This window comes from Lygodium microphyllum, chromosome 10, assembly GCF_053477565.2.
Source record: "Lygodium microphyllum isolate KBCC chromosome 10, Lygodium_microphyllum_v1.1.10, whole genome shotgun sequence".
In the NCBI taxonomy this organism is placed as follows: Eukaryota; Viridiplantae; Streptophyta; class Polypodiopsida; order Schizaeales; family Lygodiaceae; genus Lygodium; species Lygodium microphyllum.
Window position 1 is genome coordinate 7,399,863 of NC_141144.1, and position 27,714 is coordinate 7,427,576.

At 38.3% G+C, this 27,714-nt stretch overlaps 1 protein-coding gene across 2 annotated transcripts; it reads right to left on the minus strand.

Annotated features, from left to right (window-relative positions):
• Positions 1-24,899: 24,899 nt before the first annotated feature.
• Positions 24,900-26,868, minus strand: LOC148029682 (uncharacterized). Of its 2 annotated transcripts, XM_087685964.1 has the most exons (5): positions 26,707-26,866; positions 26,122-26,373; positions 25,874-25,940; positions 25,400-25,502; positions 24,900-25,299 (listed from the first exon to the last, which is right to left on the minus strand). In XM_087685964.1, the coding sequence occupies exons 3-5, from the start codon at positions 25,878-25,880 to the stop codon at positions 25,209-25,211; spliced, it is 201 nt and encodes a 66-aa protein (XP_087542090.1). In that variant the 5' UTR covers positions 25,881-25,940; positions 26,122-26,373; positions 26,707-26,866; the 3' UTR covers positions 24,900-25,208. The 2 variants fall into 2 exon arrangements, with proteins under 2 accessions (XP_087542090.1, XP_087542089.1); XM_087685963.1 differs by lacking the exon at positions 26,122-26,373 and having other exon boundaries at positions 26,707-26,868.
• Positions 26,869-27,714: the final 846 nt, after the last annotated feature.

The window sequence follows — 27,714 nt, forward strand, 5'->3', positions numbered from 1 at the left end:
TTGGAAGGTAGCAAGAGCATTGCAGAGCCCAAATGGCATCACTCTATAGGCATAGGTGTCCCATTCTGTGGTGAAGGTTATTTTGGATTGGTCCTCTTCTGCAATTTAGACTTTGTTATATCCGCTGAATCCATCCAAGAGAGAATATAGCTCATGGCCTGCCACTGTGTCCAACAGTTGGTCTATAAAAGGGATAGGGAAATGGTCCTTCTTCGTCTTCGAATTGAGCTTCCAAAAGTCCACACATATTTGAAGTTTCCTGTTCTTCTTGGGTACTACCACAATGGGTGAAACCCATTCACTGTTAGCCATGGGATAAATGAACTTGGCTTCAAGAAGTTTCAATAATTCAGCCTTCACCAGAGTAGAATAATTAGGATCCATACGCCTTTGTCTTTGCCTTATAGGTTTGGCATCAGGCTCTAGGTCAATGTGATGTTGGCATACTGTGGGATCAATCCCCTTTAGGTCTTTGTACGACCAAGCAAATACGTCTTGAGTAGGTCTCACAGGACCACTAATTCTCCTTCCGGAAGATTGAGACCCACTTTCAAGTGACGTTCAGTACCATCAGTATCCAGGAACGTCACTTGTTTTTCACCTTCCACTTCGTGGATAAATGTCCCACAGATTGCTTCCAGATAGAGGTCTGACTCTTTTAAAGGAGTACTGTCATCATCTGATGTTCCACTAGAACTAGTGTCCTCCTTCTGAACAGATCATTCATTTGTCGATTGAGGTTGCTGGAAGGGTATCAGAGCTTTGTTTGCTTCTGTGGAGTGGTGATTTCTTCTGGACTTAGGGATTCATCTTCAGAGGATGCGTCCAGGAATGTCACATAGCACAGACCTTCTAGAGGCCATGGCTCTAAGGGGGGTTGGCTTCTGTTGGCAAGGGGCATCATCATCATCTCTTCTCTGGACTGACCAATCAAGGTGACAGGAGCCACTGGTGAACTTAATTTTTATGCTTTTAATCTATTGCTTATACAGATTCTGCATACTTTGTGGTCCATTGGCCAACCCAAATGGAACCATAATCATTCCATCCAGCACCCTGAGATCTTCGGCCTCTGAGGTCTCCATAGAGACATCAACAAGATCATCCGTTATCAGAGGAAATTCTTTATCTGCACTCTCATAACCTGCTTCATTTCCTTCCTCATCATTCTCATTCTCTTCCTCTGGAGGCTCTGTCTCTGCTTCTGTAGAGGCTCTATAGGAGAAGACCAGATCTTCTGCCTCTGCACCTGCTTCTGCTTCTCTATTTGTTACAGTCACTATCTCTGTGACTGTCTCTGGTTGTTCTGTCTCTGACTCTGCTTCTGCTCTGTCTCTATTCTGCATCTGCTCTGTCTCTATATCTATGACTGTCTCTGTTATTGCTTTTGTGACTGTCTCTGCTCTGTATCTATTTTGTCTCTGTTCTGTCTCTGCGACTATCATGTAACAAGGAGAACAGTACATCCATGCTTCTATTTCACTGTCACAGGTGATTTCAGAAGTTAATTCGATTTGAGCCAGGAGGTATTCTCCCATGGACAAGGACTTTGCTCCCCTTGGTAGTTGGCTTACATTGCCCATTGTTAGGGACTGTGCCTCTACTTTCTTGGAAAAGATCTATTTAACAGCCTCTTCATCTCCTAATGTACCATCTGTCACCTCGTTGGAGGAGTCAGTTATAACTTCGAGGGATGTGGATCCATCGCCTTTTTGTGATCCATACAGCTTTAACACCACTTTGTTGGGTCCTCTACCTAGGGTTAGGGTTCCTTTGAACCAGTTTGTCTTGGCTCTTGCTTCAAAGAGCCAAAGTCTTCCCAACAGCAGAGGGGATGAGGTTCCATAAGAATTTGGTTTGACCATTAGATAGGTCAGCCAATAGTCTCTTCCTGCAAAGGTTGTTTTTACGTATGGGAGGATACCCAACGATTTAATTCTGCTTTGGTCTGCCAATCTGATGAGCCACTCTGTGGGTTGAATTCCTTGCAACCCTAAGTCCTTCATTGTCACATCCATCATTATGTTTACTGATGAGCCTCCATCAATCAATGCATCTGAAATAAAGCATCCTTCTATCCATACACTAATCCTTCTACTTCCTTTACAAGCTTCGGGGCTTTATTAGTCTTGGTCGTTGTTGAAGGAGCGATCCTTAGTCCACGTCTTCTTGTTAAGATGCTTTTGAATTTCTTTTAGCAACTGGGAGAAAGCATCAGCAAAACTGTCGGAATGTTAAGTTTGGTTTAAAAGTATCTAGGTCTTTTACCAAGTCATAATCTTTGATAGGATCCACAGGCTTCTCCAACTGGCTGGGGAATGGGGCTACACCCATTTTCATATTTCCTTTTTCTTCTAACAATGGTAGCATCGGCACGTCCTCTGTTTCTAGAGGTGTTTCTGTATCATCTATCTCCTGGACCTCTGATCGTATTTTTGGGACTGTCTCTGTGATCTTTGTGGCACTACAGTGCTCTGTACTGCACTGTTCTGTTCTGTACTGCTCTGTCCCTCTGTTGGTAGGTTGAACTTCACAGTCTTGGTAGGAGAGTTGTTCTCTTCTTGCACAATTGGTCCCTTCTTCTTGGCGCGCGTGATAGCGGCAACTTTCAACTCTACCAAATTGGAGGCAGGCTCTTGTACCTTCTGTTGGCTATCAGTGGCACTGGCCTTTACAGGGGTTGGACTTGGATAGTCCTTTGCAGTGTGGCCTTCACCTTTGCATCGGCTGCATAAGGGCTTGTAATCCACAAATCGTCTAGGGTTTGGACAATTCAAGGAGGTATGACCATTTTCTCCACGCCTGTAACATTCCACCTCTGATCTCTGACCACCGCTAGACTGTCGTCCTCTGTAACTTTGAGAAGGAAACCTCCTTGGACCAAAATTAGGAACAAATTCTCTAGGCTTTGGTCCAATATCTTGTGTTGTCATTTTGGATTCTAGCAAGTTGAATCTTGCATTTTCATCCTTCTGTCTTCGTTCATGCATCTCTTTCAGAGAGCAAATATCCTCTGTATGGTTCTTCTGCAAACAGTAGGAACATAAGGCTCCATGAATGGTTGGTTTTCGGGTACATTTAGTGGCTAAATGTCCCGCTTGATGACATCCGCACCATGTATTAGAGCGCATCACATCTCTTCCAGTTCTCGTAGGGGTGGATATATTGGCAGTATTCACCTTCAGCGTCTGTAGATGCTCTGCAATCACATCCATAAGCTCTTTCTTGATACTTGCAACTGAGTTGGATAAGTAGTCCTTCAGATTTTCACCTCCTGAAGTGCTTGTAGTAGGATTTTGAGAAGCTTCTGTAATTACTGCATACACTGGTTGGGTTGATCTAGAAGGTCCTCTGTTCTGATTTTGATTCAGAGCTCCTGTTGAGACTTGGGATTGTTGATTCCAGCTGGTAGGGTTCCACTGTTGTTGAGTCGCCATTGGAGGAAGTGTAGGCCACTGTTGTTGTGGTTGAACCATCATTTGAGGCACTGTCATCTGTGGTGACCACAGTGGATTAGGTGCATTATATTGCGGCACTGTTTGCATCTGGGGATAGGGGTAGGGAATTGTCCTTGGGACTACATTTGGTGGGTATACCATTCCTGGCATGGGAGGAGGTAAGACTCCCCTTCCTAGAGTCATTGACAGCCTTGCTTCAACTTCGTCATGCAATCTTGCACCTTCCAATGCAGCTTGCAGATTGACTAGTCTTCTCAATTCCACGAACTTGCAAACTTCTAGTTGTAGGCCTCTGAGAAACACTCCTTTCTGAATACCTTCGTCCAAATGATGGTTAGTCCATCTCTTCAGGATGGATTCCATTCGCAAGACATAAGCTTCTATTCTTTCTCTAGAGGAATGACTTAGGTTCATGAACTCCTCTTGCATCCGCTCTTCAAAACCTTCATCCCTGAATTTAGTGAGGAAGGCCAACTTCAAGTCATCCCATGTGCCAAAAGTTCCTGCTGCTTGTCTCTCATACCACTGAAATGCCGAGCCCTTGAAAGTGGCAGGGAATATTGCTAACCAATGCTCAGGGGTTCTAGCATTGTTAGCCACACATGCTACCATAAATTCTGCTACATGAAGATCAGGGTTTTCATTGTACTCTCCCTTAAAAACTGGCAATGGGACTACATTTGCTGGCATGTTATTAATCTTTCCAGGACGAATTTGACTAGGAAGGAGACCTTGAGTTGCCATGGGGACTTCCGTAAAGAGTGCTTTTAGGGCGTCAAAGGAGGCTTCTGCTACGAGCTCGTTCTCAGCTTTTCTTTTTGCCTTCTCTCTTCTTACGTACCTTTGGATTCATTCTAATGCTTGCCTCTTGATTGTGTCATTCATCAGGGGCTTGGCTCCAACCAGTTGTTCAATACTCAACAGGATAGAATCAGAGAGAGGCTTCAGTCTCTGGGGGATTCTCTTGCCAATATCTCCTCTACTTCCTTCTTTTCAACATCTCTGAATTTGGCCTTCAAACCACTATAGAGGGGGAGATATTCCGTTCTGAAAGTATCAAAACTCATTCTTCTTAGGATCGTTGTTGTGCCATTATAATAATACCAGCTTCTGAGGGTTTCAACAGTGTACGTTGTGAAAAACACTCTGTCTACCAACTTCCAGTGGATTGCTCATTGGACAAACAAAAGATTGTCAATGCACCAAGCATCCCACATATCTTACTGTTGAGCATCCACGAACAAATTCCAACTATGTTCCTTCTTGTTTTCGTGAACCTCCACAGACCACGACTCCTGAAGCTTCTTCACGATCTCCCACTTGATGATGTGTGGAAACTTCTCACTGAATGCCAAATCTTCCATGGATGGTCATTCTCTCTGTTTCTGCTCTTCAGTTCGTTCCCAAACAATTTGCCACCAAGATGCAAGTTTCTACTGCTTCAACAAGAAGAGGAAACAATCCACCACATAGAGCATGCATCATGATGGTAATATATTTCCGCCATTGTGGGATGAATTTCTTGTGGAAAGTAGCTTTGATAATGAGAATGTCCAACTCTTTAGTGGAAGAAGTAACTTTGCAAACATCCATTGAATTCTCCTCTTCTTGGCAATGCCATTTCCCTCATTTTCAACCTCTTCTTATGCTTGTTGATGGCAAGCTTCCCCGGTTGCGCACCAAAAACATGGAGCCCCAAGAGGAACACCAAGGAAAAGGGGATTCTACTGCAAGAAGATATAACTTGTAACATCAACAAGCTTTTATTTCATTCTTTTGATAACCAAAAACAAAGAAAACAGCAAATCTTCACGCAGCATCATAGTAGATATCTCCCACGGATTTGATAGAATCAACCATAATCTTCAATATCTTCATAAAATTCTTCAATAGAAAAAGGAACATAACAATATCTTCATAAAATTCTTCAATAGAAAAAGGAGCATAAATGAATACACCATTTTTGAATGGAAATCAATCACATAGTATTCATCTTCAATGTCTTCATAGTTTTCTCTCTCAATCTCTCATATACAGTTACACTGTTTTGATAGAATTGACTCTCTCTCTCTCTCTCTCTCTCTCTCTCTCTCTCTCTCTCTCTCTCTCTCTCTCTCTCTCTCTCTCTCTCTCTCTCTCTCTCTCTCTCTCTCAATAGTACATCATCTCCTCACTACAATACTCTCAATAATCATTCTTAGGTCATGGATGCACCTCCCAAGAGGTATGTCTGATGTGAAAGGTCACCAGAGCCACTACAGTGTCTCTTCATAGCTCACTGCTATCACTGTCACTCCAATCTTCTCTTCAGTCCTTCAGCAGCTGCTTCTTCCATTTGTTTTAGCTCTTTTGAACTTAGATTCATCCTTTCCAAAAGTCAGGAAACTTTTCAAAGTCACATATACATTCTACAGAACACTTACAAAAGATCTACAAAAGAGTACAGTACATGACCAGAGCATATATAAAACAGTTACAGAGCAGAGACAGAGGCTCTACAAAAGGTTTACAGAGGGTTACAGAAGGTCATCAGAACCTCATCACTCATACTAAAACCATTCCAAACTATCAAAAACTATTCAATAAGCTTTCAAAAGATTTCAATCTTCATCAATCATCAATCCATGCTTCATACAGAACAAAACAGAAGCTTTACAGAAGGTATACAGAACCAATCAGAACCTCAACAGAATCTATCAGAACATCACAAAGCTTCATATCTCTACTCAGAATCATCATGAGCTTCCAAAATATAATCAATATCATCCGAAACACTCTCAAATACTTCCATTAACAACCATACATCACTCAAAATGCATCAAAAATTCGGTCTTTTTCCACTCTCAACAGCCCCAGATTCAGGCAAGCATTGATTATCAAGATCATACTCTTCACCTTCATCTCCACCTTCCATGGCTTCCTCCTTCCTTCTCTCCTCTTTTCTCTCTTTCTCTCTCTTCTTCTAGTATTCTTCCTTCTTCTTCTTGCTCTTCTTCTCTCTCCTCTCAGCTTCTTTCATTGCAATAAGCTTTAAGTTTGAATGTCTTAAGCTTTTATGAGTGAAAGGGAGTGGAGAAAAACTATAAAAGGGAGGACAAGGAGAGAAGGGCCATCATCAAAATCAAGTGTGTGCAAGGCTTGAGGTTGAGCTTGAATCCCTTGCCTTCTTCGAAGACCATCATCGAATTTCGGAGAGAAGACTTGAGGTCCAGCTTGAGCCCCTCACCTACATCAAAGTTTCCATCATCACAAGTCGCTATGAAGATTGGAGCTTACTGCTCCTCGCCTTCTTTGAAGAACTTTCCACAAATCATGACATTTCAACCTTCTTCTCTTCTCACTCAGTTCGAAATCTATGAACATGTATTTTGCTTAAATCAAGAATTTATTTTCCTCATTCAAAATTCTTTTGAATAAGTTTTATTTCGTTGAGTTCTTCTCTCATCTCAAAGCGTCCCTGCGACGAGCGACTTTTCACAAACCCCCCCTCCCCCGCACGAATTCTGTGCGACATTGTGGAACCATCTTTGAGCCTTGGAGCTTATTATAATGCAAGAAGGTACTTTGGTGAGTTCATTGCACCTCGAAGCTAGTCTTGTATTCTTTTCTTTCTTGGGATAGAGAGAAAGAATAGAGGATTGGTTTGAAGTGTGAGACAATAAAGACAGATATGGTTGAAGCTCTTGAAAGAATAAGAGTTCCCTATTATCCACTGTAATAAATCATCAAGGACTTAGTGCTAGAGAGGGGGGATATATAACATTATGGGAATAACATGGCCATAATCTTTTTTGCCATTAATCAAATCATCTTATTGAGGACTCCTCTTGGACACCCACCATTGGGGTATGTATCTTGCACCACCATTGCAAAGGGTGTGTGCCTTGCTACTAGTTACATTTCTTTTTTCCATGAAATTAAAGATTATAGCTATGGTTACTTTGATCATGGCTTATTCATGCTTCTTGTTCATTTTATATGTTCTCTTGGAACTATGTAACTAGCTCATTTACATCGGTATTAGAGCATGGATTTGGTCTTGTTGTTAGATGATCAATTTCATATCTATATCTAGTCACAATCAATTCAAGACAAGGTATTGCAGTTAGATTTTGAATGCAAGGTGTGGTCATGTCATATATGTAGTTAGACAGGATTTATAGCTCTTAATTGGGGTCATTTTGGTGACCATTGACATGGATATGGAAAGAATGGTGGTCGGGATGCTAATTTAGCAGGCCATGACCCCATTATAGACCAATTTTGAGACAACTTGGACAAAGTAGGATTCCTAGAGTTTGGAGAATGAGGTAATTGTAGTTACTTTTCTTGAAAAACCCTTATTTCCCTCTTCTTCTTCAAGTTTCCTTAAGCTCCATGGATGGTTTGAGCTTGAAATTTTCTTCTCTTTCTTCCTATTGATGATAAGGATTATAGAGCTTGATTCTTGAGGTTGTTTCATATCTCTTGCCTTTAGTGACATATAGACTATTGAGTATTTAGCATAGATTGTGCCGCATTTTTTAGATTGGTTGCTACTGCTCTTTGCTTGCTTCTCCTACAAGATATGCTTCACCACACAGCTCTAAATGAAGGTTTCCACACTCTACATTGAAGGACCATCAAGATTTGAACATCTTTCAACTCCTAGAGGTGAATAATGGAGAATCTATCTCGCTTCCTTTTGCTAAGATTCAAGACAACAGTAAGAAATTTAATCTCTAAAGCATCTTTAATCATCTCAAGCTTTCTCTCTCAAACTTTAAGGCATATCAAAGCCTTACTCTAAGCTTCTCCCTCTCCCTATCTCATCAAAGCTTGTTCATCCATCTTCAATGGTTGCCATAAACAAGGTAGCATAGGAATCCTTTGAAATTTTGATTAAATCTTGGTCATATCAAGGTGCTTTTGTCCTCTAAACACTTCAAGCTACTTCTTCAGCAATATATCTCAAGGATCAACTCAGATTTTAACAATTTCTTCAAAGTTTGAAGTGATTTCTCCTTTCTTGACAACCATTATGGTAGAGCATCAAAATCTTTGTAAAATCTTAGATCATTGTGCTCCTAATCATAGGGCTTTTTTTGCTAAATTACTTTAGGGACATAAGAGGAGATCCATTCCACAAAATCTTGGTCAACATTATTGAACTATGATAGAATCTTGTGTCATTCTACACTCTTGAATAGGAATAGCAAGCATTTAATAAGAATTACTTCAAGTGTTTCAACAACCAAGCTTGTACCAAGGATTGGAGTATTCTCTTGAAGTTTGAATTAATCTTCAACTACTATAATTGAAGGCATTGATTTAAATTTAAGGGGATTTGATCACTCTTCAACCAATATATAGAACATTGGTTCAAGATTGGTATTCTTGAAGATAGGTAAAGACTTCAAGTGAATGCAACATCAATCTCAACATACTTCATCAACATCAAGCAATGATCAATGAATTTCATTCTCTTTTCTAATCTCTCCAATTCCAAGTGTTGAACATAGCCTATTGTTGATGGAGAGATTGAATTCGGTATAATTTTTTTGCTTGATTGAAAATTTTAGTCAACTTATGCTAAAATTTAGTGCTCACTCATTGTTGATTGAATTTCTATCATTGTATGAATGATAATTCAGCCCCTTTGCTTGACTTTTCATCATTGATATTCTTCATGATTGAAACATGTATTCTAATACATTGCAATCTAAAATTTCAATGAGTCCATGTAATTGTCTAATCTGTGAATTTTGATCTCTTGTGATCATTTTTATTGAAAAGACCCAAGATATTGTAAGAGGTGAGTTTAGTTATTCAATGAGTCACTAATTACTAAAGGTAAACATTTCTTAACACATTTGATTCATTTGAGCTTTCAAATTCTTACATATCATTGAATGCTCAAAGCCTTATTCCAATCATGCATATCATAGTTGTTTTCTAGAACACTAAGCACTACCATGTATGCGTACCGACCTAGGAAAAATGTCAAAACTAGATTAGATAGCAAGACAAAAGGGAGATGACCCTCCCTTGCTATTTAAGACTCTTAACGGTGCACAACCGGGCTTGGAAGAGACTTTGCATACCTTCTAGAGTTTCAAAGCCCATTTAGGTGCCCATCTATCATTTTATCTCTTACCACAAGTGGTGGACCATGAAAGACCACTTGGGATAGAGTGGAAAAGATTTGTAAACCATTGGGCTCCATTGACACTAAGACAAGGCAATTATAGGGTATTTCAACCTTTTGTACCATTCATTAATAGGGTACATGTGTAACACAAGTGAAAGGACATTTGGGTAGTGATTTGGGTTAAAATTCAACAATTTAGATGTGGTTCTCAGTCAAACCGTGATAAATAATGAAATTTAGAAGAGAATTCAAGTTTTACGCAAGTACTACCATGTGTTTTTCCACTTTTAGAGTGGTATAACATGTCTTACAAGTTCTCATTCAGGTGTACTTCAAGGTTATTAAAATTTGGTATAGTTAAGACCAATTTTAGGAGTCCTTACAATTGTAAATAGGGTACATATAGGTGTCTGAATTATCATGGAAAAATTGTTCAAATTTAATTCCAAGATTAGTAAAGGGCTTTCTAATGAAAAATAGAGTGCCTTGTTTGGACACCAAAATCAAAAGTTATCACAATTTTTGTTATTGTTATTCATTATAGACAAATTTGCATTTAAGATGGCCAAGAATAAAAGAAAATATCAAATCTTGGAAACTATTAATTAACATATCAAGACTTACCAATTTGAGCCTCTAATGGATCCAATCTTAGGTTACATCAACAAGAAGATGATAAAGACACTAGTGCTATCAATGCTCAGTAGAATCATCTTGAAAATGCCAAGTTTTATGTTTCTCAAGGTTCTAACGGTACCAACAATTGTATAAGGAGTTGAGTAGCATGAATGAGGAGATTCTTGGGGGTATATACATGCTTAACAAGTCTATTAACAGTAAATTTAATGAGCTAATTGCTATTATTAAGAATTTGGGAAGCAAAATTGGTAGTGTTCCATCCTTAAAGACCCATATTCCACTCCACTTCTTGATCCTATAATCTTTGAGAAAGGATAACCTTCTAAGATCAAAGATACACATCAACTTAATGCATATCAACTCGAAAACAAATCAAGATCTTAATTTAGTCAAAAGAATTATGATAGCCATGAGAAGGAGGTACGAATAGATGATGAAGAGCGTGAATGTGATCCTTTCTACAAGTCATTCTATCCTCAGGCCCCTACCATGCCAAGATGAGTAGAGGTTAACCATGATAAAAGACAAGAGGGTATAAAAATATCTATGTAAGATCAACTTCTAAGAGAACGGCACTCAATTTGAAATGCCCTCTAATCAAGGAAATGGTTAGTCACTTCATCAAGATTTTGGTAGCAATTAGCATGGATAGACCTATCAAAGGCATCAATCATGGAATAGAGATTCTTTGAGACAACAATCCTTTGGATAGCCCAACTTAGTCCTCATTCAATGATCATAAGGAGAAGATCCAGATTACCAGCTTCAAGGGTGATAATTCTTCACCTACAGAGTGGGAAGAATGGATTAAAAAACTTGAAGTGTACTTTACTCTTTACTCAAGAAGTGATGAAACAAAAGTTTACTATACATCCTTGCACCTTGAAGGTTTTAACACACTTGGCAAAAGGTACATGCAAAAGATTGGGAAGGAGTTTGATCAATGGAATGAATTCAAGCGGGGAACGTTTGACATATTTGTCTCTCCAATGGAGAAGGAAAATTTGCAAAGAAAATCATTTAATTTTAAGCAAGGGGAATTGTCTGTGAGGGTTTGCTCCTATATGTTCTTGAATTTTTCTATATAGATAGAAGGCATTTGTAAATATAGCCAAGCTAAATAAATACAACTTCAGGCTTGATTTACATCTTTCTTCAAAGGCAGGTGTAATGCAACCTAAAAATATTCATGAGGCAATTTAGCTTACTGAATGGTACAGCCAAAAGCATCATAGAGACATCATGATTTCAGCCCAAAATTACAAAAAAAATCCAATTCAAATCAATCTTTTAGGTTGGAATAGCAAATCAATTGGCATAGGGAGCCATTTAGACAAGAAAAGCAAGTCCCAAAGTTCTTATTGTAAGGTTTCAACTTTTCCTATAATTTATGATACCAAACAATTCTCAAGGCAAGAATGTTTCTAACAAAAAATTGAAGAAGATGTATACTAAAGGTTTGCGCTTTGTGGGGAGAAATGGACCCCTAATCATAAGTCAAAATCCAAATCAATGGGAGCAAAAATCAACACGATCATTAAAGAAGGATCAGATAAGTGAATGAGAGTAAACTTTTTCAAGTTTTAGCTTTACCTATACTGGAGGAGCTATATGAAGATGAAGAAGTTGGAAATGAAGAGTTCTATAATACGATGGACAGGTTTCCTTTTGACCTAGGTGGTTCTTCTATGATTTGTTCTATATATAATGATGCATGGACAGGTAGTAGAGGTGAAAATATTCTTCAAATCAAAGGGTGTATTAATGGCAAGCTTGCCTATCTACGAAGTGTGCCCATGAACTCCTATTGAGCTTTTACCGTCATGCGTCATACAAACTGATTTGATAGCCTTGGAGATGGGACTCATTGACATAGTACTTGGTTTTGATTGGTTAAAAATAGTGGAAATTTTTTCCATGGATTTAAATGCCATGCAATTGGAATTTTATTGGAATGGATAGCCAATTACCTTGCATGGAGTGAATCATAAGCATTTGAAGTTCATTTCCATGAAGAAATTGAAGAGGAAAATAAATGCTAAGTCCTATGTACTCACTATTCTTCTTTTCTAAAGAGAATGAAGATCACTCTATACCTATTCAAAAGATTAAGAATGTAGCACTGAGTAAATTTTTGGATTAACATAAATACATATTTCAACCCCCATCTTCATTACCACCCCAATAGAGAGGTTGATCATCCAATTAATTTGGTTCTTAATACTAAGCCTATAAATAAACCCCCTTACAATGTGTCAAAGTTTGAGCATGAAGAAGTGGAAAGATAGATTGAGTTGTTACAAATGGGGTATAGTGTAGTCAGTTACCTTTTGCCTATCTAGTGCTTTTAGTGTGAAAAGAAAGATGGGACATTTAGCATGTGCATTGATTATATGGAGTTGAATAAGTCTAATATTAAAAATAGGTATCATATTCCTTGCATTGACGATCTTCTAGATGAACTCAAGGATGGCAAGGTCTTTAGAATATCAATCTTCATTTAGGATACCATCAGATTCGCATGAAAAAAGAGGATGCATAGAAGGCTACATTTAGAACTAAGAAGGAATTCTATCAGTTTCTTGTGATACCTTTTGGTTTATCCAATGCTCCCCCCACATTTCAAGCTCTCATGAATAAGATTTTATAGCCATTCTTGTTCAAGAAAGTTCTTATCTTTTTCAATGATATCCTTATATATAGTAAATCTACGGAAGAGCATTTACAATATGTAAATGAGGTGTTTGACACATTGAGGAATCACAAACTCTTTGCCAAAGAATCTAAGTGTTCCTTTGTGCAAGACAAGTGGAATATTTGGGCCACATTGTTAGTGATAAAGATATTAGAGTGGACCCAAAAAAGATGCAATGTGTTAAAAATTGGCCTACCTCTATGACTTCTACATCTTTGAGAGGTTTCCTTAGATTTTCTTCTTTTTGTTGCTGATTCATTAAGAATTATGCTCATATTTTAGCTCCATTAAGTAATAGACTAAAGAAAGAATCTTCTTTTTGAGATTCCATAACAAATAAAAGCTTCAATGAGTTGAAGTCTAAGTTAGTTTCAGCACCCATTCCAGTATGTCTAGATTTCTCTAGAGAATTCACTATATGTGTGAATGTGAATGGAAGAGGTATTGGGACAGTTTTGTATCAAGATCATGGAGTATATGATTTTGTGAGCATAAAAGTAGATGAAAAGGAATGCTAACTCCATGTTTATGAGTAAGAAATGCCAGTTATTTACATGCAATCAAAAAGTGGCATCGTTGCATCTATGGCAATCATTTTATAGTCAAGAGCAATCATAAAGCACTGAAATATTTTCTATCTCAACCTAGTTTGTCCCCTAGACAAAGACAATGGTTGTCTACACTTCAAAGCTATAACTTTGATATCTCTTACATGGCGAGTAAAGACAATGTTATGGCTAGTGGATTCATGATATACAAAAAGAATACTTACTTGATGAAAATTTAGCCACTATGATGAGAATATTTAAGCAAGGAAGAAGTGAAGAGTATCCAAACTTTACATGGGCTAATGGATTATTATGATATAAAGGTTGGGTTTATTTGAGACCCCTAACATCTTTCAAGGGTCGTATTTTGCAAGAAATGCATTCTTCACATTTGGCAAGTCACCATGGGTTGTTTAAGACATTTGACACTATCCATAAGAGTTTTTGTTGAAAGGGCATTTGGCAAGATGTCAAGGATTATGTTATGCAATGTCTCCGATGTTAACAAAATAAAGATTCCACGCTTCTACCCGAAGGACTACTTAAACATTACCTATTGCTCAAGCCAAATGTACTAGCATGGATTTTATTACAAGATTACCAACAACTAAGCATGGATGGAATAGCATTTATGTGGTTATTGATTGGTTTCATCCATACTAAAGTCCAATTTACAACCACTAGTTGGATCAATTTATGGAGATGTGTTCAAGCTTCATGGAATACTACTAAAGATAGTAAACCATGATACTAATTTTATGGGTAATTTTTGGAGGAGTCTTTTCTCTTCTATGGGCACTAAGTTGACTCCTAGTATGGCCTATCACCCCCAAATGGATAGACAAATGGAGCATGTCAATAAATAGTCGGAAGCTTATCTTTGCCATTTTTGCTGTGATACTCAAACCTCTTGGGACCAATGGTTGCATTTGGCTTAATTTTATTACAACAAGACTCATCATATGAGTCTTGGTATGTTACCCTTCGAAGCACCCTATGGGTACAAAGTACAAGTTCCTTTTGCTCTTTTCTATGATGATGTTAACCCACAAGCTAAGGTTGAACTTGAGAAGATGGAAGCTTTGATAAGTAAATGTAAGGAAAATATTTGCAAAACTTAAGATATTTCTATTTTCCATTTATTATTGATTATTCTTGGGCCTTTTTAGCATTTTGCCATACTTATTATTTGCAAAGTTTATTGTTGGAGGTTTAGAATATGCCAATCAATCATGACATAGATGCATGATATGAAAGAATCATTAATAATTGCACAAAAAATTATTTATGAGCTTATAAATGCAAGAGAAATCAATATGATCAAAGAAAACTCCAATAGAATTCGAAGAGACGAAAAGATCTTTAAAAAGTATAACCAAATTGTGTAAATGGATAAAGAAAAGGAGACTAAATCTTATAAAAAAATGCATCTCTAAAATGCATTAATTTTTTAGAAAACCAAGAGAAAATCAAGCTTTTAAAAGAAACCATGAACAAAAAAGACTATGAAAAGCAAGATTCCATATGCTTTTGTGGAGTATATTTATATTGAATAGTCAATGCCAAATGCCCTATAAAAAGCAGCTTTCCAAATATTTTTGGGAAGTATATACATATCAAACTATCAATGCCCTATGAAAAAAAGGATGCTAGATGTTTTTCAAGAGAATAGTCACATTGAATGGTCAATGCCCTATGAGAAGAAAAAAAAGTTGCCTTTAAATGCAATACATTTAATAATATTTGGGTGGATCTCAATAAAGTATTGATTGCAATGGTTCATATGTACAAATTTAATGTACAAGAATGTGATGATATGTTAAGGTTTATGTTAAAGTTGGATAAAGCATCGATTCAAAAATGAGAAAAGATGGAAAGAGTCAATAATATTCCATCGTGAAGAAGGCATTGGATACAGCAATAGTATGGACAATAACTAGAGCATGAGATTAAGTCCAAGAAGCAAATCTAGTGGATTAGTGCAGCTCCAAGCACTATTTGAAAATCATCAAAGCTTGAAATGGTTATTCTTTCAAATAGTTATTTCTATATCATTATGTCTCAAAGTAGTGGAGAAATCTTAATAGTTGATGGGATTATAGTTTCAATGTAGAATAGCATATGAGTGTTGACTTAAAGACTATCAAATGTACCCTTAGAATATGCAACGGGGCCAATGCAAAATATCCTTATATTTATTGTATAGAAATTATGGGATCTAAAGATTGGAGTAGTTTGTGACTAGCATCAGAAGAGTCCTAACTAGAGAATCTATAGATTGAGCAAACTTAAAAATATAAAAGACATATGCGATCCCATTCTTTCAATGTCTCTTAGGAATGTTCATATTAATACTTTGCATGTAGAGATCAGAATAATTGACAAGCTTCAAGTTGCATTTTGATTATGTGAATTCAATTAAGCTAGTATCTTTATTAGATAAGCACATTTATAAATGTGAGATATTACTCAAAAATGGATTTAAATGGGAATCAAGTTTAGTTGAGGAGAGACCTAATAGTTTGAAGGAAGATAAGAGATGTCTTAGAAAAAATGATTTCTCTGTGGGAGATTGAAGAGCCAAACAATTTCTAGGAAACCATAAATGAAAGCAAGTAAATGTGATGTGGGAGTGTTGGAGAGAGTTGTGTATGAGATTATGGCAAATGTGACCAATACACTATAAACCACATATATAGACACCTTGAGATCTTTCTAAAAATGCTAAGATAACAAAAGGCATTTATATATGTGTTCGAAATAGTATAGATGTTCAATTGCAAACCTTGTTCATGTAATCAAGGAGGTATCGGGGAAAACAATATCACTTTTTATTTGGTAGCATAGAGTTCAATCTCTCCATTTTTGAAACATAAGTTGGAATGATATAACCTCATTATTGCTTTTTCTGTTACACAGCACATCGTTTATATTCATGGACCCTATCTTGTGGAAGAGCAAGGGACCCTAACAACTTATACTAGCCAAGGCATGGAAAAATATAAAACTATCAATCACATATGTGTTTCTTTTGGAATAGAAACATGGGGGAGGAGTTACAAAAAGCAATGATCCTGTGGAGTTATTCATTTGGCTTTTTAAAATACAACATCAAATAATTGAAAAACACAACAAATGAATGTGAATCCTAAAAAGCCATTGGATTTATGACATAGTGGTATACAAAGTTAGCTTTTGAGAGCCTTTACATCCATTTCCTTCTCAAGAAACTTCTCTTTGTAACATAAAAATTTTATCCTCTTGTACTCAACTATGGGTTTTACATATGTTTAATCTGGTGCTACTGCTAATGCATAAGATAAGAATGCCAATGGAGTACCCAGTTCTAGAGGCAAAGTAGTCAATTCCATATTAATTCGAATGGTAACTGCCTTTTCCGAAAATATTACTTTATGTACATTGTATTGTAGCCTTGAGCAGCCAAGAAGCCTTATGAGAGCTTTATACAAAGTATGGGCCATGATGCCTCCTTTAAGAAAGTGCTATGGAATACTAGAAAAATACGATGATCAATCCTAGTTAAGTTATGCCCAAGTGCCACATCCTTGAGGCACTACCACCACGAATCCATGATCCTTTGCTTATTTCCAAGAAGTTATCTAGATCTACAATCTCTAGCTAGAAAAATAGATCATTTAAGGAGAAGGAAGATGTAATATGTAAAGAAAATGTAAATTATCAAATTATGTATTTTCACAAAAGCTAAATATATTATTACCTTTTGATTTTCATAATGATGAAGTTTGTGTGCATTCCATAAGTCTTTTTAGTACCCTTAAGTTCCTTAATATACTTAGAAAGATTCTTCTCTCCCAAAATTGGAAATTCAAAGCCTCTCTTGAAGTTCGTCGTATTCCTCATCAATAACCAATAACTCTTTCTCTCGCTCTTTTGCTTTGCTCAAAACAAAGAGAAAATACCTTAGATGTATCAATAAACTTGTCGTCGGATATTTGGACATCTACTTTAAGTAGTTCTTCATTAGACTCATTTTCAACATCAATTATGCCATCGATTGATGTAGAAGTCTATGTAATGACTACTAAACAATAATCTTATTTCTCTCTAGATATCTGATAGAAGTAAATACTCCTAGTAATACTAATAAAGAATGCATAATATAGCTATTAGGGGAGTTAGACATTTCACCTATCTTTACATGGCTTCTTCACTAGTGGTTTCACCTTTACAGTGAGCCACATCTAGTTCCTTTGCCACAAATCCCTCTGTTTGAGGTTCCACCTACTCCTCTAATCCTTTTCATCCATCAACTTCTTTATCAAGCAATAGCTAGAAGATTTCATTGCTTCCACCTATCAATTAACTTTAATTAGATACGAGGGCATAAGCAATCTATGTAATAGACTTTTCCATGAGCTTACGTATCTTTAAGTGAAGAAAGCATATTGCATTCTATGCAAAAAATATCTTCAAGGAATGATTGCACATTTCTTAGTAAACAATGACTTCTTTGCAAGGTGAACTTCAATTATTGTGTGAGCATAATCTTTCAAATCCATCTATGCCAAAGGCCTTATTAAATGCTCAAACTGAGCTTAATCCCCTTTATAAAAGTCCTTGCAATAATTTACCACCATATCAAGGTCCCATTTAGGGTCAGTGGAAATGGGTAAAACAACAAATCAAGATCATTTTGGAGTAGAAATTCTATAAGCTTCTAAGGAACTAACCTATGTAATCTAGGATAGGCCAGCTACATCGTGATTGGAGTTTTGACTTTACTGAGAGCCTTCTTTGATCTTCTTGCACGTGTTGGGGAACATGGAGAAGTGGGTGAGAGAACATTAGAAACAAGTGTTTGTAAAGCCTTTTTCAATTCCTTGGATTTAGTGGAGGTCAATTTTCTTTTTCCTTTCTACTTCGATCCTTCAGGAAAGGATGCTGGTAAAGAGCTTACGCTCTTTGCCATGATTGGGGTCTACTAAATAAGAGAGAGCAAAGGCAAAATGGAGTCCTAAATTCTTACAAAAATAACAACCAAAACAGCAGGAATTGGGGGTTTTTGCGGAGTAAGGCGGGACACAAGCCACACTATATCAGCAATGAAGGTGGGTAGTGGAGAGATCACCAATACCTTGCAATTGGGGGTGGGGGGGGGGGGGGGGGGCGGGGGAGGTAGAGGTAGAGGTTGCAGCATATCCGCAACGAAAGTGGTTAATACAGAGAAATAGGGGGGTTTTCAACGAGCAAGACAGCAAATGTTTACACCGTATTGGCAACAAAAGTGGGTACTCTGGGGAGGTCACCCTTAGAAGTTAGATATATATCACCAAGAATAGACGAGGCAGTCATAGCGTTGACAAGGACGAGAGTGTCAAAAGGAGAAAAGAAAGTGCTCGACATGCGATATCAGCTTCTGTTTGTGAGTCAATTCAATATATATAATGAATGGCATGACCTGCTCAACATGGCATTGGCACGACCTCCAATACATCGCGATAAGGCGGGTTGTTGACCATCCTCTTCGTGCCACTGCCAACCACTCGACAACCCGCTTCCTCCACGGTCGTTAAAAGTGTTTCGGATATTCCTGTCGTGGCCTTGTTTCCATATTTTTCTACGGCAGAAATTAGCAGACAGCCAACTTGATGTATTACGTCAAAAAGTTCGACTCTAAACCGATACTCCTGCAAAAGCTGTTGAAGCCAAACCTTTCTCTGTGCTGGTGAGGCTCCTACAGAGCAGAGATTAGTGAAGCCCCCCTATTAAGCTTGGTAAAGCTCCTACAGAGCTTGTTGCTTTTCTCCCACAAATACTGCGGCCAAATCTTCAACTCTAGATCCTGTAGATGGATCAGGATAAATAACTTGCGCTCCATTTTGTCCTTTGTGAGAAAAATTTGAAGTTATCTAAAAAAAAAGCTGAAATAATAAAACCCGAATTCGAATTTGGTGAATCCTAAGATCCAAGAATTAAACCCAAGACCCCCATGACGTTGCAATGGCCGAAGCAATGCTGATCAATCTCCACCGAGCATCGAATTGCCTTGCCTCAAGTAGACCTGGGGGTCTGCAAGGGCGGGAAGAGTGATGTGCTCAAAATTTCAGTGGGTGGCAGTCTCCACATTAATGCACATCACTATCCTCCACATTCTTCAGGAGGTGGAGAGGGCAGACCTTGCGAGGGCATCGATGTCTTCCGAGGTGGTGAAACGGACCAGGCGGACGGCACTAGCAAAGGGTTATAAATGCCCATAAGTATTCGGATAGATGCGTTCTCGGGCAGGCGAGCTATGCAGGGCAATTTGGCAAAGGCTGCCCCATTGGCAACTTCTCTCTCTGCCTATGTAAGCTTGTTCATATTTAAGCAGCCTTAGAGTTTTTGGATGCTTTCTAGCAAGGAAATTCGTGAAGGAGATGTATCTTTTAAGGGCAAATATAATAGGATACATCATTTGATTCTTTCTTCCTCAATTATGATGTAGATACTTGTCTAAGACTTTTGAAACTACACAAACTTTAGAACATGTAAGCTTAATAGGATATTTCATCTTAACTCCTTTGTCTTATTATGATTTAACAATTACCCTTGGAGTTGGACATGAGAGAGTGTGTTTGTACAGCGCCTAGAAGCCTTTGCTACCTACTTTGGAAAAACCATAATCCTTGATCCCCTTAGATTCTAGGGCCCTTGCCTAAACCTTGAGTTCCCATTTGAGGTGGAGGTTGTAGAGTGCCTAGAAGCCTTTGCTACCTACTTTGGAAAAACCATAATCCTCGATCCCCTTAGATTCTAGGGCTCTTGCCTAAACCTTGCAAACCTTGAGTTCCCATTTGAGGTGGAGGTTGTAGCGCTCCTCTCTCTCTCTCTCTCTCTCTCTCTCTCTCTCTCTCTCGATCAAGTGGCTACCCTAGTGGCAAACCACTTATTTTATCAACTTGTTGACCTAAGTTCAAATTACCCTTTTTTTAATCCTATGCTAAATTATCATGTGGATGTAGTTCGATGCCATTTTGTCACCATTGTTCAACTTAAGTAATTGAGCCACACACTTTTGCTCTCTCTCTCTCTCTCTCTCTCTCTAAATTGGTCATCATATTCGAGGAGGTACTATAGACTAGCAATGCTACCCAATTGGAGAGGGATGTCTCTCAAGAGCGAGTTTGCCATTCATGGTGTGGTGGGCAAGGCATGGCATGGCATGCTATTGTATTTGTGGGGATGGGCTTGAAAAAGAAGACATTCTCATCAAGGTGCCTTGATGAAGTCGATATCCAAGATATTTAGGACCTCAAGGGTGGCCAACAATAAGGCGATGTTTCAAAATTGGTCATCATATTCGAGGAGGTACTATAGACTAGCAATGCTACCCAATTGGAGAGGGATATCTCTCAAGAGCAAGTTTGCCATTCATGGTGTGGTGGGCAAGGCATGGCATGGCATGCTATTGTGCTTGTGGGAATGGGCTTGAAAAAGAAGACATTCTCATCAAGGTGCCTTGATGAAGTCGATATCCAAGATATTTAGGACCTCAAGGGTGGCCAACAATAAGGCGATGTTGCGCGCTAAGAACCCTTACTATGTTGCATGACACATTGAGGATTTGCAAGCATGATATGCATCATAGGTTTGAAATAACTTTTCTTCTTTTATATATATATATATATATATATATATATATATATATATATATATATATATATATATATATAGAGAGAGAGAGAGAGAGAGAGAGAGGAAAGAAATGTTCTATTAACATCCTTTGAGATACATTAAATTAGTGTAAGACAAACACAAATCAAAGTTATTAGCTACAATCCACTTTGAGGAGCCATTGGCACAAAGAGAAACCCATAGCAAGGCATCATTAGAGCACCAAAAAGAAAACCAACTACTAAAACTATCAAAGCTACTTAATACATCATGACTCAAAAGCAACTCAATACTTCAATGATCACTTGCCACTTTGATCAATCACCCATTTGCCCCATAAGCAACTTAGTACTTCGACTTTTCAAACTCTTTATGATGACTTTGCCACTTGAATGGATTGCCCATTTGCCTCTTTTTTCATTGCCTTTCTCTTAGCAATTTCGCCTAGTCATGCATTGAGTCTTATTGGTGTAAGTCTATCTATGATCCATAGTTTGCTTGCCTTTAAACATTATGCTTCAATACTTCAACTTTATTCTCCATATTTCCAAAGTTCAAATTCACTTAATTATTTCCTTACTTGATTACTTGATGCCCTTCCATGAAACCATCCGTATGAACCCTTTTTATAATACTATTAGCCTTAGTTTGTTCTCTAGTCGATATGACTCTAAGCATTCTAAGCACTCTTCATCAACAAAACTTACTTGTATGTTCCTTCATGCCATCCCTCAAGGAGGAATGCAATCTTATTTTCTAATAGAGCTTTATTAACTATTGAAAGTATAGTGTTTGACATATCTTGGTAATCAAGCTCCTTGAGCTAATATGCTATTATACTTGTTGGCATGCCTCCTTTCTTTCTTCAATTTCCTTTTGCGCTTCCTATTGTACTTCACTTGTTATTTTCTCAACTTCTTAACTTGATATTCACCATCCACTTTGAGTTTATTTCCTTACTTGAATTTTAACACTATCAACATGAGTTGCCCTTCACCATCATGGGTTTGTTGTCTACTTTGGTATCATAAAGAAGTAAGAGACTTGCCTTCTTACATCACCAAATTACACAACAAAAATTTGCTTAGAGCCCTTTGTCTTAACAAACCATCTTGCCTTGTTGCTAGTGCAAAGCAAGCTCATTGGGCCATTCTTAAGCAATCTATCTTAATGGTACAAAAAAGTGCAAGCATCGCAAAAAGTTGCAAAGAAACATTCCATGGCTATTATTAGTTTGTCTAACATCTACCTTCACAAAGACTTTCAAATATTTCCTACACTTTCCCATTAAAGTAAATTGCCCACCAAAGAATCTTACACAAGCATCCCAAAGCAATGAGTAGAGGAAGTTATGTAGCCAACTAGGCATAATATATATTCTATTTCAATAATGCAACTAACAAGAATAAATATATACTTCTACTAATCTATACTATTAGTTAAGGAGAGGTGGGGGGCGGGTGCCATGTGGCAGCCCCCACCTCCCCCCACAAAAAAAAAGAGAACGCGGGGGCGGGTGCCACGCGTCCAACACCCGCCCCCTGCAAATATCGCGCCCGCCCCGGCGCGAAGGCGAGTCTAGGCGCGGAGCGCCTAGTATAACAACTGCCGAAAAGAAAAAAGTTTGCAAACTCTAATACACACAACACTCAACAAATGGAACAAAAGTGGCCTACTACAATTAAGAAACTAGTATAATTTGTTCAATTCCCTACATCAATAAGGCAATTGATACACAAAAAAGCTTTCTATCATCATTGCTCCTAGCAATTTGAGAGGGGCAACTAGATTTTCGCATAATATACTACAATATATCTTTCCCCTCACAAATTTTCCCATTACAATTTGATAGAATTGCTCATAAATGCATGCTATTGCAATGGTAGAACCACACAACAAAGCATTATTCCATACTTATTTCTAGTTTTCTCCAATTTAGAAAACTTTTTAAGTTATTTCTCACTCTTATCATTAGTGGGGAGTGGTATCCCTTACTTTCACACTAGCCCAATGCCCAATATAAAGGCATGGCAATACTCTTTTTGTGAACACCAAATGCAAAGAAGGATTCTATAGCAACACATAGATTGCAATGCACCCTAATGTGCACACAATAATGATAAAGCAAGGCTGCACATCACAAGGCAGCTACGTAGCCAATGAGCTCATGCCAACTTATTGCATAAACACTCCAATAACTATTACCACACTTCATTGCTAGTTTTACAACACTACAAAAATGTGACTTTCATCTTTTTTCGATAAGCTCGACTAGTCTAATGATTCATCCATCCTCCCCTCCATTGCTATTTCTAACAATATTGTTTGTTTGCTTTAAGTGTTGGTTCCTATCATTCATATGCCATCATTTGGTCTAGCTTCTACCACATGGTTGATGCCTCTAGAGCTTCACAGTCTAAAAATTGGTACCTTCTTTCTTCATAGAGAATTCATTTCACCAAGTCCATAAGTGTTGGTTTCCCATCATTTTGTTTGACTTTTTGCACATTGCTGATGCCTCTAGAGCTTCGTTGTGTAGTCATCAATACTCCACAACTTCATGGAGAATGCATTTCACCAAAGTCCATGTCAAAGACATCAAGGCAATTGTTACACCTTCCAAAAAGCCAAAACATAAACTCCTAACTAAGTAAGAACCTCCTATGCTATCAATTCTTTGATTGACCATGACTGCTGAAAAAATAAGAACCTCCTATGCTATCAACTCTTTCATAGACCACATGCAGGTAGATATACACACTACACCTTCCATAACAAAAATACCATTATGCTAGGCAAGTCACAATTCCATTTATTAAGTGTCCAAGGCATGCATGTGTGTTGACGTTATTTGAGCAAAATAAAAGTTTTTGGCATGCAACATAATCATATATCCTAAATCAACCAACTGCTATCATATTGCTAGTTGCTAGGCAATTGGTCTTTCTTAAAATCATAGCACTGCTATACTAATGCTACAACAAAGGTACTACTAACAATTGCATTTCACCAGGAAAATGCCTTTCTCAATATCATAATGTTATTATTGTAATGCTCGAGTGAACAAAACATGTGCTTATAATGAGAAAAGTCATAGCACTATTATCCTAATGCTGAGCAAAAGAACAGAAATTTACAACCACAAAATTCCCCGTAATCATTACTACTTAGGATTCTCTCTGGTTTGGTCATCATAGCTAATGTTCCCAACATTCATAGTTACTCAGGGTTCTCTTTTTGGTTTGGTCGTCATAACTACCTGTGCATCACAAACTTCCCTTTAGTAGATTCAACCTCATAAGACACAATTTAGATCAAAAACCATTAGACTGTGTAAAGCCTAGTCACCAAAATTTCGTTGTTGAAGAGATTAGTTTCATATATCAGTGTCAAACTCTGATTGCTCTTAACTTATATGATAGCGGAGTGTTTTCAAAAGCAGTATTTTTATTGGGTTCAGAATATTTCACCTCCACGAGCTACGCGACAAGCATTCATTTCGACAAGCTTGAGATTGTGGACCTTGTCTAGTAGAAAAGTACTTCACAATTTTAAGGGTCATGAATATAGGAAAAACCTTATAGCATCATAGCCGCTTCAAAAATAAGGCAGTTTTTAAATACATATTGTTCTAAGGATGTCAAACTAAATAAAAGCAGCACAACAATAAACAAAAGTTGATCAGATACATCCATGACACATATGCAAGAACAAGCGAACAATTGAAGAGGGAATCTGTTGCAAATTTGGGAAAAAGCTTTTACCTTCATAGCCACTTCAAAAATTAAGACAGCTTTTAAAAACCTATGGTTCTTAGGATGTCAAACTAAATAAAACCAGCACAACAATAAACAAATGTTAGTCAGATACATCGACCACAAACATGCAAGAACAAGCGAACACTTGAAGAGGGAATCCTTGGCCAGCCAGAGCAGTTAAGGACAACACGTAAGTTCCCTGGACAACACAGCCAACCAACTTTTCTGAAATCAGCTAGCCATTCCAACTATTTTGTACAGCTTGTTAGCGTTATTACTAGATTAGGCCAGCCCACAGATATCGTCAAGGATCATCCCTCAAACTAATGCATGCTTTAGTTTCAATCACTTTTTTGTGCCCGACTTGTTGGCATCTCCACCACCTGCAGCTTGAGCAGCCTTCTTGGCAGCTTTTTCTTGTAGAGCTTTAGCATCCCTGCAAGCACAAATATTCAAAGAAACATAGTTAATGCTTCTGGCTGACATCCTGAGTAGTCCCAAAACAAGATCCTCAAGTGTTTAGACAACTACTGCACCTCTCTCTCCTTTGTTCTGGAGTTAAATCATCTTTCTTCTGCTGGCCTTGCTTTGCATTCCTTGCCAGTGCACGTTCACGGTCACGCTCCCTTTGGTTTCCACGTGCACATGCATTAAGGCAAAACAAAAGGAGGATCTTATGTGTGCAAACTTTACACTACTGACATTCCCATGGTCTTCGAACAACACAATTCACTATTGAGATTGGCAAGTCCATGAGTGTCCCCGAAATTGGACAGTTGGAGAGACCAGACTTGTGTACCAGTGCTAGCCCAACAACCTAGTAGCATGTAAGACCTCACCACTAGCAGTCTGCTTAGCTGCATTTGCTTAGCTTCCTTAAGAATACCAGTGCTCATGCAGTAGCATCCCACCTTCATTGACAGACTTGTAGAACCAGAGAGCAACACCCCATGATGAGAATACTCAAACATTCTATTTCCTAATCTGAGATGGTCTTAAGAACAGGATATGAGTCATGATGTCCTGAATTGCCAAGCCCAACAGCGGCACCACACACTCAGATCTGGCAGCAAATACCTGTAATGCAGTGGCACTGTGAGTTAGAAACAATATAATCAAAACAGAAAATGCAAGATCCCAGCCAGACATCCCGTCCCAGGTCCGGCAGACTTTCACAGACCTAAACTATCTACCTCAAAATAAGATAAGGAAGCCTGCACGGATTGTCAGGCAGTACAAATCACAATACCATACAGACCTAGCGAGATGCCTTCTCAGCCATAAAGGACAGTAATGCCATTCTCAGTCCCAAGGCTTACAGGACATCCGGCATGTACTGATACTCAGACTAGTGCAACCAAAATGGATTATAAGTGCGCTCGACCACTTGGGCAGATTCACCAACATGATTACGCGGAGCCTACTGCACAACTAGGATAGTGCTTCGAGATCCCTTGCCACTTGGACCATTGTCAATAGAAGCCCCACAGCGTAGAGGCGTCCACTCTCGCTGTAGTCACAGATTTGAGAAAAAAAAACATTCAGAAGCTTCGGACTGATCCAACATGGAAGACTCACACCAATGGATATGCACCCTTTAAGAAGCAGAACCATATTCGCCGTTTCAGAGGCCCATGAGATTTCACACACCAACACTCACAAAGGGAGTTCTGCCAGAGAGCCTTGATATTGAGATCCCCTTCGAGGCCAATGAACCTTGGTAATGGTTGCAAATTCAAGAAACCGCATGATGCCGCAGAGGAGAATATACACTATGCGCAAATTTGACCATGCCCCATCAAGATAAGAGGCTGAAGAAAGAAGGGGGAAGGCGAGAGGTTACCTGGCTGTTTCTTTGTGTATGAGATTCCCCCGTCTGTCTGCCCGCCTGTCGACGACGAAACCACCCAAGCGAAAACAAACGCGACAGAGAGAGAGAGAGAGAGAGAGAGAGAGACCACAACAGCTCTTCTAAAGCGCCTTCACATAGACACACACACAACCGGCGTACCTTTTACGCAATATGGAACCAGTCAAACACAACACAAATTTTAACATAACAATACAAATTTAAAATTTTTCGAGGCTCAGATTGAAGCTGCCATCACACTGAAATTATTTAATGCTTAGGTGATCTTAGGCTATTTTGGGTTTCTAGAAGTTTCATCCTATTCTAAAAGGTCTGGTGACTGTTCACATGGGGGGGGCACCACACCAATGGACAAAAGCCCAAGCCGCTTCTCCACTCATGCCTTTCCTAATAACAAGAACTTGGTGCTCTAAGTCTAGGTGAGCCCAACGCTTTGCACTAGTGTTACTGATAATTAGGACACTTCATGTCCTAAGACATGTGTGCTTCATGTGGCAACAGGGTTCACATATAAGCTTCTTTTTTTTGTGGAAACATGAGATTATATTAGAAATATACAAAATTTTGGACTTATTTTGTAGGTAGTCCAACCTTAGGTATAGATAATGGAGAGTAGGCTGTAGCGAAACCATATGCAAGGTTGATAACTATAGCTATAGCTTTTTACAAAGGGCTTTTGGGCTATTATTTCTTTGTAAAGTGTAGAGCATGATCTTTCATAGTATTTAGAACTTCTTCAAGGTAGGGCTCGAACAATAGTTGTTAAAACATAGCCTCTCACATCTCCATCTTGAGTCTTCTCTTCTGATGTATGACGAACTTTCAGATTTCCAACCCGCATTCTTCTTTTTTTGCTATTACTAGTTTCTTGTCCTTCTTCAGCTTCTTTTGGGTCTTCATCTTCTTCTCATAGCGGTTGACATCCAAGTCGATTTTCTTTCCCATGTTTGCCACCTGTAATAAGAATTTAGAGTTGAACCC

What these genes read in the sequence shown, in the direction of transcription:
- LOC148029682 (XM_087685963.1), bottom strand. An exon ending in CCAGAACAAAGGAGAGAGAG is followed by an intron (nt 25,300 to 25,399) that starts GTGCAGTAGTTG and finishes TTGTGCTTGCAG; the next exon opens with GGATGCTAAAGCTCTACAAG.